This window comes from Epinephelus lanceolatus, chromosome 16 (assembly GCF_041903045.1).
Source record: "Epinephelus lanceolatus isolate andai-2023 chromosome 16, ASM4190304v1, whole genome shotgun sequence".
Classification (NCBI taxonomy): domain Eukaryota; kingdom Metazoa; phylum Chordata; class Actinopteri; order Perciformes; family Serranidae; genus Epinephelus; species Epinephelus lanceolatus.
In genome coordinates this window covers 23,365,796-23,383,767 of record NC_135749.1, presented here as the reverse complement: position 1 = coordinate 23,383,767, position 17,972 = coordinate 23,365,796, and the positions used below count along the sequence as shown (strand labels likewise).

At 40.9% G+C, this 17,972-nt stretch overlaps 1 protein-coding gene across 1 annotated transcript; it reads right to left on the bottom strand.

The window, feature by feature from the left end:
* Positions 1–1,782: 1,782 nt before the first annotated feature.
* snx27a (sorting nexin 27a) lies at positions 1,783–16,986 on the bottom strand. Its single transcript, XM_033636692.2, has 13 exons — positions 16,549–16,986; positions 12,767–12,992; positions 12,281–12,473; positions 11,807–11,871; positions 10,904–11,008; positions 10,495–10,573; positions 10,021–10,184; positions 8,376–8,465; positions 7,538–7,687; positions 6,241–6,369; positions 3,856–3,915; positions 3,625–3,673; positions 1,783–2,599 (listed from the first exon to the last, which is right to left on the bottom strand). Exons 1-13 carry the CDS (start codon positions 16,863–16,865, stop codon positions 2,529–2,531), a joined length of 1,698 nt encoding a protein of 565 aa, XP_033492583.1. The 5' UTR covers positions 16,866–16,986; the 3' UTR covers positions 1,783–2,528.
* Between the last annotated feature and the right edge of the window lie 986 nt (positions 16,987–17,972).

Below are 17,972 nucleotides of genomic sequence, written 5' to 3'. Positions count from 1 at the left end.
CCCCTGTGATGATGGGAGACCAACCTGGAGAGAGTAAGAGCAGAGGACAGAGAGGCCAACACACACAGTCACACCACCTCTATCTGCCTCTCCCTCTACATCTTATAAAGAGAGAAAAACATCATCATGGTTGAACAGCTCCAATTCTTGTCATCCATCTCTAAATTGGCTATTACTCTGGCTGTCAAAATGACCATCCAGCAATCTGCACATTGTAGTTTCTCTCACAATTCAGCTACCTTTGATGTGTGTGCAAAACACAGGTATGTATTGCTATAGGCTGTTATATAACAACTGCATGACAAATGAAATATTTTGTAATGTTACACAGTTTTGTTAAACTGTTGAGACAGAGTAGCAGGGAGACAGGGATGTGTGTGTGTGTGTGTGTGTGTGTGTGTGTGTGTGTGTGTGATACTGAAAAAGCATTCGAGCGGCTGTGAGTGTTAGACAATAGGAGACGCCTACCATTTGTCTCCATCTGTCTGGCGTCTCTGCTGTCGTACCGATACAAAACCCCATCTTCATTTGCTGGCTCTCACACCGACAGCTCATCAGACACATCCAATCAGAGCCTAAAAGCTTATCAGCAATGTCAATGATAAACATAGAGGACGCACACACACGAGCTCCAAGGTAACTGACTGAAAGCAAATTATGACTAAACCTAGGCATGAATTAAACATTTAATTGACCCCAAAGCTATTCTGTACTGTAAAAAAAAATCTTTTAACTCAAGTGGGACTTGAATTTGTGCTCTAAAAGTCAGTGTGAACAAAAAAAAAAAAACACCAACATCACTCACAGTTTCAGGTTTTTGGTCACTGCCAGACAGCGAGTGAAGCTCAAGAATGAGTCAGTCGTGAATCAGCCGAGATAAATTACTATCCATTAGTGGGATAAGCAACACTGTCGCATTCAGGTGGAATCAATACATTTACGCACACTGTCTCCATTCAGAAATATTTTCTGTCAGCATGGAAACCTTTCTAAACACTTAGAGTGAGACAACTGTTTGCATCAACAAAGAGAAAAAAGAAAAAAACAATTATCTCTGTGTGCTCTAAACACAAAAAACCTGTGTAAAATGTAAAACTGCCACGTGATCATATGTCATGTGCGTACACACATAACCAATACTGTACCAGTTTAGACGGAGCAAGAGGCAGACAGCTGCCTGCATTGCCATGTATGCTGACGGCTGCAGTTGCAGTCACACAACTTTACGCACCATCTACTCTCTGTGCAACACACACATACACACACCATCTGTCCTCCTGATGTGGTTAATGGACAAACTGCAGAGGAGTGATACTTTTGGGTGAGTTACAGAGCCCGAGGGATCACTCTTTAAGAAGCTCTGAGAAGATTTCTATTCCTGCTCAAGCCTGCAAATAAACCTGTCTTACACTCTGCTGCCCTCTGCTGCCCGTTCGAAAAGCCGCAGCTTGACAGACGACACTTGTCCTGTCTTTATAGTCACAATCTGTCGGTCAGAACACATGCCATTTTGAAAACATTTGGCCCATCAACCTTTTGATCAAGAGATCATCCTTGCACAGAGCTGAAGATGAGAATGCGTCTTCCTAAATCACCACAATACACACTTGTGAGGGGGATAAATACACAGACATTATAGGCAGACTGCCAACAGACGCCGTTTTGAAGTCGTGTGGGTTACACCAGAGGACAAGGTGAAAAATTGAGTTTGGTTAGAGCAGCTCGAATGCAATTCAGTTAGTGTTTTGTCGTGTTAGATCAAGAAACAAATTATTATAGCTCTTATATTAATCTGTATTTTATCAGAAGATTGTTAAACATACACAATTATGAACATATCCATCTTCAGTTGTTACATTTGTGTCGCCTATGTTTTCTGACAAAGACAGAATACCTCTGACCTTACAGATAGAAAACAGCATTTTGTGTTAATGTCTATCATCAGTATAAAGTGTGGTTTTGCTTTCTGTTAAGAAGTGAAAACCCCATTATTATGTATCTTTCCATTTCATCTCTATCAGCTCAGCTCAGCTCAGCAGACGAGGGCCACGCTGAAGGGCTGGGGTCGAGCAGATAGTGTTGGACAATCCTATCCCTTTTGCAGCCTCCTCATCAAGTGGTGATTCATTGAGAAGCCCCCTTTGCGGCGATGCTGCATTGACCCTGACCGGTCACACACTGAATGTATGTGTCACATCTCAACCAGTGGCGAGAATTTGCTTGTGTCCAGCCTCACATCACAGGGCAGATGTATGGAGGAAAACAACCGACACGCTATGGAGATCTAGTAAATGACATGAGAGTTGGCTTTTGTTTATCTTCCTTCATTGCTCTTCTTGCTGTGTGCATCCCTGGGGTCGATTAAGTGTGGCTATTCCAGTTTCCCAATTCGGTCACTTCCCGTTTGTTTTCAGGGACATGGATCGCCTCAGTCTGTCACTCAGTTCTGTGTTTGTCGATGGGCGCTCTCTGGGGTGGCTGTGATGATGCGAGTGGACCAGTTCTAGTTCGAGGGATGAAATATGATTTTAGGAAGTTGCAATCTCTCCCCCTAGGTGGCGCCATCCCTTCTGCTGTGTCTCCAAAGGAGGCAGATACTCTGGAACACAGAGAGACTGTTCAGGGAACAACTCTGAATGACAGGTTTTTTCTTTCCTGCATGCCATGTGACTTACAAAAATGCTGCCACAACACAACACAGATCAGTCAGTCAGCGTCTGAGCAACAGCGTCACCAACCTTGCTGAACTTTCACTGTGCTGAGTGATTATAAGTCTGTGTGTGCTAAATGTTGAAGCCCTCACTCAATATCTGGATGTCCTCAGCCTTCTCAGTCCTTAGCTACAAAGTATCTGTCTCTGTTCTTGTAACTTGCTCACTTATCTTCATGCCTTGCAGCTGCTTGTCCAAATACTTGTATAGCTTGTCTTGTGCTGCCTCACATGGGACAAATAAGTTTCGACTTCCCTCTCACGTGTGGTTCTCTTGCAGATGGCCCTGATAGCGAGTCACATGTCTATACATTTGTCTGTTCTGAATACCTTTGTCAATGTGTCACAAACACACAAGTATATGTCTTCTTACGGTGCTCGCCAGAGGAGAATTTACTCTCTTCTTACTTAAATACACTGTGAAGCTCTGTCAAACTGTCTTTAAAATGCAGCATTTACTCTGCTTTGTACTTTCCCCTTGACTTTGTTCAGTTCCTTATAATGCAATAGAAGCTGCACAAGAGAGATAATAAAACAACAGAAGCGTATCTGAAAGCACCCTTTTAGGGCCGGTTGTAATTTAATGTCACTGAACTGAAGTTACTTAAGAACTAGTGAAATGTTCACATAGTATATATTTTTGCCTGTAATAAAAGACAGCATACTTGAAATCCTCTCCCTGCCCTTGCCCTTTTAGTTTTTGTCAGATTTTTTTTGCATAATTCATGGTGCTTGATGGGTGCCGTCATTCAAAGCACCACTCAGGACCTCATCTGAATACACATTTCTTCATAGTATGCCCTAGATAAAATCTAGCCTCTTACCCTCCAGTGTTGGTGCTTTGTTAAATCAACTGTGACAATGTTATCACTTTGTAGTTAGGATAAAAACAATTAAAAAAGCTTGCTGCTTACCATTGTTACTGCAGTTTTTGTTGTCTTTGTCAGATGTTTCTTCCTCCACCTGACAGCACAGAAATCAACACACAAGAAATCAATAATTGTAAGCAACAGCCTGAGGAAAACATCTACGGGGTCTTATTGTATTTGTAAAGAAAAATGCACAAATAAGCCATGGTCAGAATTTAGAACTTGGCACAGAGTCGTGTACTTCCCACAATGAAAGAGGAAAGGAGTTGTCCTTACCTGTTTCCTCCACTTCAGCTCACAAAAGACCCGCTCAAAGCACTCATGCATGTAGTTAAACTGGGAGAAAAGCAAACAGAATTGATATTCAGCCCTCCAATACAGCACAAGTTACAGCGCAAACTTTTTGCTTTTTACCACCGCTTCATACAGTGCCCTCCAAAAGTATTGGAACAGTGAGTCCAATTCGTTTACTTTTGTTGTAGACTGAAAACATTTGGGTTTGACATAAAAAGATGAATATGAGACAAGAGATCAACATTTCAGCTTTTATTTCCAGGTATTTACATCTGGATCTGATACACAACTTAGAAGATAGCATTATTTGTAATGGAACACAAAATTTTTAGGTGAGCAAAAGTATTGGAACATATAAACTTAAAATAGATTAAAGTGAATGAGACTTAATATTTAGTTGCAAATCCTTTGCTTTCAATAACTGCATCAAGCCTGTGACCCATTGACATCACCAAACTTTTGCATTCTTCTTTTGTGATGCTTTTCCAGGCTTTCACCGCAGTCTCTTTCAGTTGTTGTTTGTTTTGGGGGGTTACTCCCTTCAGTCTCCTCTTCAGCAGGTAAAATGCATGCTCTATTGGGTTTAAGTCTGGAGACTGACTTGGCCAGTCTAAAACCTTCCACTTCTTGCCCCTGATGAACTCCTTTGTCTTTTTGGCAGTGTGTTTTGGGTCGTTATCTTGCTGCATGATGAAGGATCTCCCAATCAGTTTGGTTGCATCTTTCTTTAAATTAGCAGACAAAATGTTTCTGTAGACTTCTGAGTTCATTTTGCTGCTGCCATCATGTGTTACATCATCAATGAAGATGAAAGAGCCCGTCCCAGAAGAAGCCATGCAAGCCCAAGCTATGACATTACCTCCACCGTGTTTCACAGATGAGCTTGTATGTTTGGGATCATGAGCAGATCCTTTCTTTCTCCCAACTTTCGCCTTTCCATCACTTTGGAAAAAGTTAATCTTTGTCTCATCAGTCCATAAAACTTTTTCCCAGAATTTTTGAGGCTCATCTCTGTACCTTTTGGCAAATTCCAGCCTGGCCTTCCTATTCTTCTTGCTAATGAGTGGTTTGCATCTTCTGGTGTAGCCTCTGTACTTTTGTTCATGAAGTCTTCTGCGAACAGTAGATTGTGATACCTTCACTCCTGCCCTCTGGAGGTTGTTGCTGATGTCACTAACAGTTGTTTTAGGGTCTTTCTTTACAGCTCTCACAATGTTTCTGTCATCAGCTGCTGATGTTTTCCTTGGTCTACCTGTTCGACGTCTGTTGCTTGGTACACCAGTGGTTTCTTTCTTCTTCAGGACATTCCAAATGGTTATACTGGCTATGGCCAATGTTTGTGCAATGGCTCTGATTGATTGTCCATCTTCTCTCAGATTCACAATTGCTTCTTTTTCACCCATAGACAGCTCTCTGGTTTTCATGTTGGTTCCACCTCTAAATGCAGTCTGCACAGGCAAAACCTATCGTACCCAATCTGAAACTGAGCTCAGACATCCAGTGCTATTTATTGTTTGAATAATCAATGTAACTGGGAGACACCTGGGAAACAAAACACACCTGTCAGTCACATGTTCCAATACTTTTGCTCTCATGAAAAATGGGTGGGTTCAAACAAAAGGTGCTATCTTCTAAGTTGTGTATCAGATCCAGATGTAAATACCTGGAAATGAAAGCTGAAATGTTGATCTCTTGTCCCATATTCATCTTTTGATGTCAAACCCAAATATTTTCAGTCTACAACAAAAATAAAGGAATTGGCCTCACTGTTCCAATACTTTTGGAGGGCACTGTATTACTACATGTGAAGGAAAGTGGGATGACTATCAAAGCTACAGTACATAACTTCTTTTTAGCAAAAATGACAAAGCTTTTTATAGATGTCACTTTATCTTAACAGTTGTACATGAGGCAGATCATCTGTGGAAAAAAAGAAATCCTCCTCTGTCTTCTCATTGTGCTCCTGGTGGCATTTGCAAGAATCCCAGCCAATCAGAGCTGAGGAATCTCTGTAACGCAGCTGTCAATCATGTCAATCACTGCTCGTTAACTGTCAGACTAGGCAGCACTGATCAAATATGAATCAAGATATTGCAATGCCTAATTCTTTGCTTTCTCTGAAATGACCTGTGATTGCCAAGTCTCCCATCATGGACTAGATTTTCTAAAGCCTGAAAACAGAGCCTATCTATCTATCTATCTATCTATCTATCTATCTATCTATCTATCTATCGTTCCACTAAAAATATCACAACATTTGTCACCCCAAAGCTGCTAATTCCACAGACATTAGTGAATAAATACATTAACACAATAGAGAACCTGCACAGTGCAGTCAAACAGATGTGTGGTTGTGTGCACACTCACATATGGAGTGAAGATCTTGACCCAGCGAGGTTTCTTTTCTCCTCTGGCGTATTCAAAGCAGAAAGCCATCCCCTCCTCATCAGTGTCCCAACGCTGCATTTCCCCCCACTCAAAAGCTATCACCTGGTTCTGAGGGAGAGAGTTTACAGTAGGTAAGCCCCATGTATACATAGGCATGAAAGTGTTTAGCTTAACAATTATTTATTTTTACACTTTTTTAAAAATCAAAGTAGGCAAGGCAAGGCAATTCTTGTATAAAGCACACTTCGTACACAAAGGTAGGTTCAAGGTACCGGACAAACAAGTTAAAACACAGTACAAAAGAAAAATTCAAAGTTAAAACAACACAATTTGAAGTTAAAATTAGACTTGCACCGATTACAATATTTTGGGGCGATCCCGATTTCAGATTTGCAGAGTGTTTGGACGGCCGATTCCGATTTTGGCCAATTCCAATTTCATTTTTTTCGAACCACTTTGCAGCACACATGATATTGCAATATTTTCTATCTTTCCTTTATTAGAACATTTTAACCAAGACACAACCAGCTTTTCAATAATCATCTCAAACAAACAAACAAAAACAGTGACACAGGTTAAGAAACATTTTCCTTTTTGCTCAAATCTAATGAAAAATTCACAGAGGTCTTCACATCTACAAAGTGCAGTGTTATGGACATTCTCGTTTCAACAACTAGAAAAAAGGTGCACATTCTTCGGCATGCGGGCACGTGCCTCATCAGTTTCAAGCGGCACAGTGCAACAGTGAGAACACTTTCTCCTTCTCTCTTTTGATGTGTGTGCCTGAATGATTAAGGTGAGAAGCCGCCCATGTTTCACTTCCTCACATCGCCCAAGCCGTGAGTTGCACATGAGCGTGTGTGCGCTGCTGATGTTACACGATGTCAATCATGCGGCGCGGCGGGAATTTGACCGGCATTTTAAATTGGCATATTTTAGACTGACCGGCCGGTCGCAGGTCACGGACGATCACGTGAATATCGGCCCAATTCCCAAGCACTGCCGATTAATCGGTGCAAGTCTAGTTAAAATGATACAATCTGAATGAAAAACAAGACATATGTAAAAAAATAGCAAAAATAACTTACAAGATCTAAAATTGTAAAAATAATGTAAAGATAATAAGACATTGGGTTTTAAAAGCACTTATGTATTTACAGCCAACTCCATATAGAGATTTATAATTAAAAAAACAGACCTTAAATTCAATTCTGTGGCTTACTGGCAACCACTGTGGAACTTTAAGAACTGAAAACTAGCAAAGACAAACACTCACCTCCAGTGTGCCGTCCTCGGTACAAGCGTGCAGCTTGAAGTGATGGATGCTGATAGCTGTGATGACATGTCCCTTCCTCCTCGAGTCACAGGAGCAGTGGGGGAACACCACCTCATTGTAGCCCTCGCATGTTCGCAACAAACTCAGGTACTAACACAGTATTACAGAACACACATATCAGTCACCAACACTGTATGTAACCAGATTATGGCAATCTAAATAAATTTGTTAACTTACAGGTGTAACTTTTCATTTTGTAACAGAAGAAGGTTTGCAGTTACGTTCACTTTGACTCAGAATCTGGACAAAATTGTTTTGGTTGCAAGATGCATACCTATCAGTAATAATTGCTACTTATATTCCACTACATTGCAATATCCCTACATCTCTTTCATACAAATAAAGGCTTTTTTGAGATACAAATAAGGGTGCATGGTAACTAAATACTTGTGGTACTCCGCCTGGTTCTTTTTAGTCCTTGATCCCGATGAAGCACATGTTCTTGTTTGCATGAACATTTTTTATATCAGACACAGCCTTACACTTAGAAATGTTGTGCTGGGTGGCTGCATAGCTGTCAATGTAGTCTAAATTTACACAGAGAAGCCCTCTCACTCACACATGCCACTTCCATTTAATGTTCAACAAGCATCAATATTAACTCGGTGGCTTTATCTCTGTTTACGCCACAGAGGGCTGCCTTCTGAGGTGTGAAAGGGTTTCTGACTTTTCTGTCCGTTTCTATTTGGTAACATTTTGGTGATGGCTCTGGTCAGCAAGCAAAAAGTGTAGTCATCCCAATCCCCTCCCCGAACAAAGAATGGTCTGTGGGACTGACCGTGGCCATCTTGCGCTGCTCTGCCAGCTTCTGCAGCTGGTAGGATTTGTCCTCTGTTTTTATGAATCCCTTCTTCACATCTTCCAATGCCTGGACAGACAGGGGGTGGGGTGGATGGAGGGTTGGGGTGGTAGGAAGAGATACAACACCATTTATTATTTGAGGTCACTGCACAAAAATGATTATCCATTAAAAACATTTAGCAAGAACATAACCTGCCTCAAGTAACCAATGGCAACAATAACAATCACTGTGATAACAACGTATCAAATGACATTGTGAGACAGGTTACTAGAGCGAGATAAAGCTCATTGTTTTGATGACTTTAGAGGTGGAAAATGTTGTAATGGGTCACTGCTGAACCTAACATGCCTAAAATGCTTCAGGGAGTGACCTTTATTGGTCAGCGGACAGCCTGTAGGCTGCTGCTGCTGCTGCTGCTATGGTTATTTTTAGTGCATTTGCATTAGAGGATTATTTTTCCAGTCCACACTTCAAACTTCAAAATTGTGGTTAAAGTTTTGCTAGCTTGTAGATTATCATGGTTCTCTGTGGGGCTGTCACAGTGGAGGGAATTCCTCCTGCAGTGATTAAGTTGGCTCAACAATGCAATACGCAGTATTAGCAACACTTTTTGTTTGTTTATATTTTTGCAAATTAAATAATGCATCCTTCTAATTTATCAGGAGCTGTCTGATGGAAAGGTAAAGCTGTGAAAATATTCTAAAAATATAGTTTACACTTAAACTGACAGATTTTTTTAGGTGTGCTTTTTATAGGTGGCTAAAAAATGACCAATTAAGGCAGTGTTTGCTCAGCACTGTTCCATTTCATGTACGTGACACAGGAGTTTTCTCCGTGGAAGTTACTGAAAACAAACATTGAGATTTGGTCTATAAATATGCTTCACTGTTAGGCTATTATTAGGTAAAATGTTGCTTCTTAAATGCAAAGATGACACAGTTTTAGAAAACTGAAAAAAAAAAATAAATAAATAAAAAATAATAATACTTATTTATTGTTGAATGTAGAACACAGAGGGGCAATGAGGCAAAATAACAGGTGCAGCATTTTTTTTGTGCTGTGTCTCTGCTTGATAAGTCCCCAACTCACCTGAGCGCTGTGGGGGTACACGCCCACAAACGTCTCAAACACAAGAAAATAAGAGGAAAGTAAGAAAACACCTCTACTTCTGTATGAGCCTTGGGAACCACTAAGCCAGATTTTGCTTGTTTCAATGTAAAAGCATGTTTAGTGTTTAGTTTGGCAGTCTTGAGATACTATATAATCATGTTGTGTTTAATGTCTTGAAAAGGATAAAATAACAGAGATGCACTGACTGTCCGTGTAAAGGGGATTTTTTTAACTGTAGGAATTATTAACCAGATGGGGAACTGAATGATTCTGAGACTAGTATCAGTAGTTAGGAGTAACAGAGTAGAGTAATTAAGTCAGTTTCTTCCATTATGGCTGAAATTATCCATGACCAAAAATGCTGAAGCCTCCAACATGTTTCAACAGTTTCAGCTCAGGGAGGAGTATATAAACTCTTAAAGTAAAAAAAAAAAAAAAAACCCCAGAGGACCACATTTTGTGCTGAGTTCCCTTAAACCCATGGCAAGTGGGATTCAATTATTGTTATTACCTGGTGAAAGCAATAGTGCAGTGCCAGCGGGTTGTCTCTCAGCAACTCCTCCTCCTGGAAGCTGAACAACCATTTGCGGAGCGCCAAGCAAGTCCCCGGCACTGCCGACGTGTAATTCTGCACATAAAGCTTGTGGGGAAACTCATTAGGCGCCAGCTTCCGCACTGCAACAAACAACAGAGAGAAGGACAGGGATGTGGAGGGGGATGAGAAGACAAGGGGGTCTGTTTAGTCATTAGAAAATAATTAATTCTAGTCTGTGCTAAATTACCTGTCCTTGCTGTCCAGGACTGTACATCCCTAGGCCCTATGAACTATACTCACCAGTGGGACGATGATACGGGGCCTTATTTAGAAAAAGGAGCGGCCACTTGATGAAGACATAATTCAGAGCGCTTTTAAATTAAACACATGGGAACATGGGAAACTGCTCCATGATTTCCCTGTGAAACACTAATGACCATCAGTACTCACCAAACGAGTGGTTGATGACTTCAAAAAGGGCAAAGTAGCTCGCCATAATACTGTCCATTCCAACCTTCATCACTAATGCCTACAGGAAGAGCAATACAGAGTCAGTTATGTAAGAAAAACACTGTTTGAGAATTTCTATTGCACCACGTAAGTATATCTTTCATAAAGTGTGTTTTCCCTTTCATACGTTCTACACCTATGGAGTTTTTGCCTGGAGACATGATTTGATTTTGCATTCCTCAGTGTCCTAATTCTGGCTTAGAACTGAATGCAAAGCCTGACTGAGATGTCAAAACAATAGTCCAATAAACTGTACATCATAAGTGTATGATGGCATCATTGCAGCAGATCAGAATCAGACACACTTTATTGATCCCGAGGGGAAATTGTGGATGCCTTGTGTTCTTACCTGGTACACCTGGTCTGTGGTGCTGTTCTTGCGGACTCTGACAGAGATGGTGGTCTTGTCTGGCAGAGCTATTCGCAGTTCTACATCTGTCACTCCATTGTAGTTCTGCACAGCGGAGCAACACATGATGAGAACAGCTGTGGAGCTGCATTAACTCGTGTGGATTAACAAACAGGTATGTGCCTGGTTGCTTCACTGTGCGTGCATATGTGTGTTTTGAATTATTTCTAATTACTTCTGGGTTATAAAGAACAGAAACAAACAAGATATTACTAAAACAGAACTTTCTGTGTGTTAGAAGTCTGACAGTAATACTCCTATTTGTGGTTCTTTACGAGCTGGATGAAGTCAGTGTTACTGTGTTTGTCCCCTGATGCTGTCATTCCTCAAAACACTAGAAAAGCAATACAATTAATGGTTTAATTGTTTTGGCTCTCCCAAACTCCATGCTGGCGTACATCATGGACAGACAGCGACTTTGAAGCAATTAAACCCAAATGCCATATCTGCTGATGCATATTAATGGCAAAAAGCCTACTTTTTTTTACATCCAAAACTAAAGGATGTTGAATAGCTATATTCATAATTTCATTATCAGTTTAGAAATCCTCTAGATAGGCTCAAAATCAGATACGGGATATCAGATACACAAATCTCTAACCACGCAATCTTTTAGAAAAGTAAAGATGAAACACTGAATTTTAGAAAGCGTGGTATAATAAACAAAGTACTGTGATGCTGTGCAGATTCCCTGGCTTACAAGACAAAAGTTGTACATCTTGTGCAACCAAAAACCCAAACCTACAACTACAATAAGTTCAGAATCAAAACATTTACACAGAAATGGCTACATCTAAAATCCAGTGCAGTCCATATCAGAAAGATAATAAACGAAATCCATACCTCATCTGATTCAGACAGAAACTCCTGCATGATGTCACTCTCCCCAATCACCCGCACAGAGCAAACTAGAGACAAATAGAAGCAGAGAGAGAAAGAGGGGACGGTCAAAGTTAATCAAATAAACAAAGGACAGCTAAATGTCACTTTGTCTGCAACCTGTGTTCGGATTTACAATATTTCTGTGCATGGTGGAGAATTGATCACAGCCAGTGCTTGGCCTATTTTCTATCCTAACGATTTTTAATTTTTGGCATGTACATATTAAATTATTCCTTTTTCTCATTTGTATGGCTATTACGGATTTTGATGGGTCTAAATAGCTTGTCATACTTGAATGTCAGCCTTTGAAAATGGAGCTGTAATTCTTTAAAACAACATGCAGACTGGTAACAGGAAAACCTTTTGTTTTTGCCCATGTTGAAAACCAACACACAATTGTCTTTATACAGCAGTGACCTTTCCATATCAGCCTACCTCGCTCGAGATACTCCTCCAGGCCTCTACGCCGAGCGTCCAGCTGCTGTTCAGACAGGGAGAAGGGCCATTTACCAGGAAGCTTCGGGAAGTTGAAGTTGGAAAACTCCCTCTTTAGGTTCTGGTGAAGGATGGCAAACTCCCGGTAGCGCTTTGAGCACAGCTGTCTACCTGACATGTACACGTTGTACACCTATGGTCATTGAGATGATGACAGGACAGACCGTAGTGCATTAGAGTAGGGAAGAAAATAAAATAAAGACAGAAAAAAATAACAATAATAAAAATAAACATACAGGAAAAGCTTGGATACAGGGATGTTTTGTCAAGCATATAGATCAGGTTGATATCAATTACTTTAATGTACTTAAAGTGTACAGTCAAGAATTACAGGTTTTAAAATACCACCATAGGAAAAAAAAAGACATTTTGAGGTGCAGCTACAAGAAAGGAAAGAGTGAGGTGATGTGTCAGATTAGTACTCACCACAAACCTCTCCGAGTGCTGCTCTACATGTTTGTATGTTGGAATGGAAATGGGCACTGCCTGCTTGTCACTGTAGTCATAGTTGGGTTGGACATCTTCCCCTCCCTCCAATCCATCAGCCTCCTGAGCTGGAACAGACAACACAGCCAGAACCAGCTCCTTCTCCCCTGCACGGATCAGGTCCACCACCTGCTTATGGGTGGCACCTTCCACGCTCACCCCATTACTGGAGGGAAAGCAAGAGAAAGGTGGAGGAAGATGGGGGGGGGGGGGGGGGGGCGGAGAGAAAGGAAGTCAGCCAAGAGTTTTAAATGCAGATGATTCAACTCTCTAAATACAACAGACAAACTGTGACTGTTATTAAATTATTTCAAAATGCATCTCTGGTGAAACTAATAATTAGGAATGTACATATCCAACTATTTCTCTCCTGATACCGATCTCAATACCTCTCCCACAGTTAAAATCTGTAAAGGGATTACTTTTACGTGAGGTAATCAACATGAGGCCACAAATAGCTGCGGCACTAAAGGCTGATGCTGCATTCAAATGGAATCATGCAGACGGTTGACAGCAGATGGAAAACAGCTTTTGGACAGCATGGGAAAAGCAAACAGTCTGAATGAATGGCAGGACGCTTAAGTAAAACATGCATGACAGTATGTAGCAGTGGGGATGTCGTATTGTTTACAAAGAACAGAGAAGAATATATTAAATAAAATAAATCTCGTAATATCCATATACAATCCTAATTGTCCAGATCGGCCATGTTTTCTTCTTGTGTGAGGGAGCCGCGTAACATCCTGTTGAAAATTTAGTCACAGAGGACGGCAAAAAAATTAAAATATTTTAACTCTGGATGGCAACGTGTTCTGCTGTTACTGTCGTCTGTATTCTTTGACGGCTTTATCTAATTCAACCATCCTCCTCTCATCCACTAAAAGTTGTCTGCCAGCTGTAACTGAATGAATGCAACGAATAGTGTAACAATGCATTTTCTAATGACTCTCATAAAGACACTATTTAATGTGGTTTGGTGATGTTACAAACAATAATCGATCCACTTAATAAGGTCAGTATTGCATCTCTAAATACAATAATAACGCCACACTCGTCTCAGATCTGCACATCATAATTATATAATGTTTTACTAATGCTGCAAATAGGCATCCTGTTCTTTTTCCTATTATGGTGTGTGGTAAGGTCAGCGCATTTTGTCCTCCGTTGATGAACACAATGTTGGTGCTGAGTAACCAGGTCAGCTCTAATGTCTCCCTTTCCTTTGGTGCCGTGAAACACCTCCCCTCTTGGCTTTGCTGAGGCCAGATGGCACAAGCATCAGGTGTCTCTGCTAATCTTCCTATGAGAAACAGCGGGACAGACACAGGAGAGGAGGGAGCAAGCAAGAGTGCAAGCATAGGTCTGTTCAATATACGCCATGTCTCTATATAGCATCATGGATCAAAGAGGGAATAAGTCAGACAGACAATGAGAGGGTAGTGGAAAATCAAGTCAAGAATGGGAGAGGGAATGCTTCCTTCTTATAGGCAAAGAGAGAGTTGTTTAACTGGACAGCAAAACTGGGAGCAGAAGGTGACCAAAAAGATGGAGATAAAAGGAGAAGTTTTAATCTCAACACTAATCTAATCGCATCATCCTCTTATTAGGCAAAACAGAAGCAGAGCCATGCCAGAAAGGTGTCTCAGCTCTAGCAAAGACGGCTGGTAGAATGTGAACTAGGCTAAGTGAATGTGTAGTGAATATGTTTTGATGTCATTGTGGAATCAATAATTGTTCATTAACAAGCAATTAATCCACTTATAACCAACTACTAAGCCTTATTAAACCTCCAGACCTCCTGCCCATATTAGGGCTGCACAATTAATTTGAATACTATCAAAATCACACTATGGTCAAGTGCAACATCCAAACCTCCTCAAAGGAACTGCAATTTTCTGATGTGTCACAACATACTATTATAAATGAAGTACTGTGGTGCTACCGAGATGTCCCAGCTTACAAATCACATTCTTGTTTGGTACAGGCCCCTGCAAAAAACACATCATTATCATTTTCTATTATTTTCAGTGAAAATGAAATGCAAAAATGTCCATTCCCACTAAAATGGTCACCCATCTCACAATTGCAGTATTTGTTAAAATAATCGCAATTGCTGCCCTAAAACGTATGCAAGAGCACAGCAAGTTAATTTTTTCTTGGAAAACTCTGATGTTCTGCACAAACTATGCTCAGACAGCAGTCAACAGTCAGTCAAGAAATACCACAGGTCAACTGGTTATCACCAGTGAAGCAGCATTGTTCCCTTTCCTTGTTCATAAACCTATGAAGTAAAATGCTGACATATGACATACTTGACCCAGATGATTCCTATGAGTTTTTGCAAAATGGTCAAGCTGGTTAATAAGTCACATGATGCATGCTGGTGCTGTCACATGACTGGAGAGAGACTTAGCAGTTGAAATGGAGAAAACACAGGTTGGGTGAAACCTTTCTGATGCCTCAGCAAGCAGAAGTAAACCAGTGTTCCTTGTTTACAGTTTCTCTTCTCCCTTTTTCCAAGTTTAGCTATAGTCAAGTCACAATAATACCCAACTTGTTTTCACTGCTCGTATCCTGAAGTTGAAGCATATGCTTGGCCACACATACACAGGGATTTCTAAGAAACATATATAACTATAGTGACTGTACATAATTATTTGCTATGAACATGTGATTCATTTTACAGTTTCCAGTATTTATCCTGTATTAAGGCCAAGGCTTACAACCATGGGAGTATACTTATTGAGACTTGCTTTATTACAAATCTACCTGTCTGCGAATATGAACTGGAGATGACTCTTAAAACTGTATACATATGCCTCTACAGAAAGCTAATATGCCCCTGACTTTTCCTGGCACAACAGAAAGAGTTTGACATAACAAAATCAACTTCTTCAAAGTGTCCAGGCTCAAGTCATGTATACTGTCAGCTGCTAGGAGAAGTTTGCCTCCAGGGCTTCCTGTCAGAAAGGGATTTCTTGGTTAATGTTAGGGGGAAAATTGTGTTCCTGAATAAAACGAACAGAGGCCCTGAAGACAAACGTCACCCATGTGCTGTATATCAAAGCGAATCAAGTAAGCTACATATATGAACAGACACAATTGACAGCACCTACAACCGTCCCATGTAAACAACATGCCTGGTGTGGAGGACAAACTGTCAAGCAGCCTACTAAACAAGACGTGCACACACTCACACGGTGTGATGCAGAATTTTAGCGACAACACTTCCGTCCACTGTCTTCGAGCAGGGTCAAAATACACAATTCTGCTTTTATGCGTATGACAATAAATGTCAACGAGACTGTCATTTAATTTACGTCTTTACAGCCACGTTAAAGCAGTCAAGTCGCAAAGGGCTAGCTAAACAAGACGTTAGCTACCTGGCTCGCTCGTGAGCTAAAGCTAATCAACATGCACAGCCTGTAGTCCAACTTATGTAAGCTGGTTAGCCTACTAGTTAACTCACTAGCGTTAGCTTGGTGAAGCTACATCACCAAATGTTTAGTTATATACGTAAACCCTCAAAGTGTACAAATAACTAGTTGGCTAGGTAGAGAGCTAACTACTTTTGTTGTCAAAACAGACAGGTGACGTAGCATTATGCCTTTAAGACAGCTAATGTTAACACATGCTTCAAATTGGATCAACACGGGCTAAACTGGGTAGCTAGCCTTATTGCTAACTAACGGGCTATACTGTACGGACAGACGCTGACTTACACCTCCAGGATCCTGTCACCCTTTGCTATCCCGGCTCGGTCTGCCGCACCTCCGGGCAAAACAGCGCTGACATGCTGAAGAGGAGCGTACAGTTCCCCGTTGATGCTCCGAAGCTGTCCTCCTTCGCTAACTTGACCGCGAACATTGAAACCATAGCCGGACTCCGACTTGACGATCCTCACCATCCGCGGACCTGACGTTACCATAACGCTAGCCGCGTTCTGGCCCGCGGTGCCCGCAGACAAACCGACAACCGGACCGTTACGGGATGCCGAAGGGAGCGCGGACCGAGTTTCATCGTCTCCTACATTCGCCATCTTATCCACAGGCCTTGGCCCCCCTTCCAGTCGGGGTCTTATCGTAAATTCAAAACAACACTCGAGCTCTGCCCCACAGTAACGTTAGCCCCACAGACCGACTCTGTTGTTGATAACCCGCCCCTCGGTAGCGTCACGAGACACGGCCACACAACGTGACCTCCCGGAGGCGTCACCGAAAGTCTGGGCTAGTTTACTATCTCATATTTTAAAAACAAAGTTACTCATCACTTTGGCGTTACATTAGGGACTGTTATTTACTTATCAGGGGACTTATCAGGGGAGGAGGGTGGCTGGGTGTGATTTCCTTTTATTTTTGTGTGTGTTGACCCTTCCTTGAGCCTCACCAAGTGACTTGGGGAAAAGTATCACCCTCCCTCCAACATAAATCAATTGCTGGATTTTGTACCCTTTGATTTTTAAGAGTTAAAAGTTAAAAACGGAGGACAAAATCATGCAACAAGCCTCGGTTTTTTTACTCTTGTGCATGCTGGTTAGTTCGTGCAAGCAGTTTAACTATTATTAAATAATAAGACATAGAACAAAGTGATTTTGATTAAATTGTTTGTTTGTTGTTTGTTGCACATGATTTATCCAAAGACCATCACCGATTTGAAAATCCAGAAATGATTTTGGTTTTTACAGTTTCTACAAAATACAACCATTTAAATTTGTGTGCCCCACCCCTAAGCCAAATTAAAAAAAAAAAAGTCCTTCTCCAGTGCTTAAAAAAAATATTTGACATACCTGTCCCTTTTTGCACCACCCACTACCCCCTAATTAGTAACAAACAGTTCCTTAAATATTTGTTACTGTAACAATGTGGTTAAAAATATGTATTGATTTAATTGTATTTACATATATTTCAATATATTATAATTATAATTTTACTATACCCTATCTTCATGTGCAGATTATGAGACAAGGGCCCCTGTTGGGTGCAGAAATGCAAAAGGCCCCACCACTTATCCTATACAGAAGCAAGACACAGACTTTGTGGCTGTTTTGCCTTTCGTAAGTCATTATGCATCTGTTTGTGGTTCTGTGTTGTTTTTAAGGTATTTTTTTGTTTTTGTTTTTTGGTTGTTTTGTCTCTTTGTCATCATT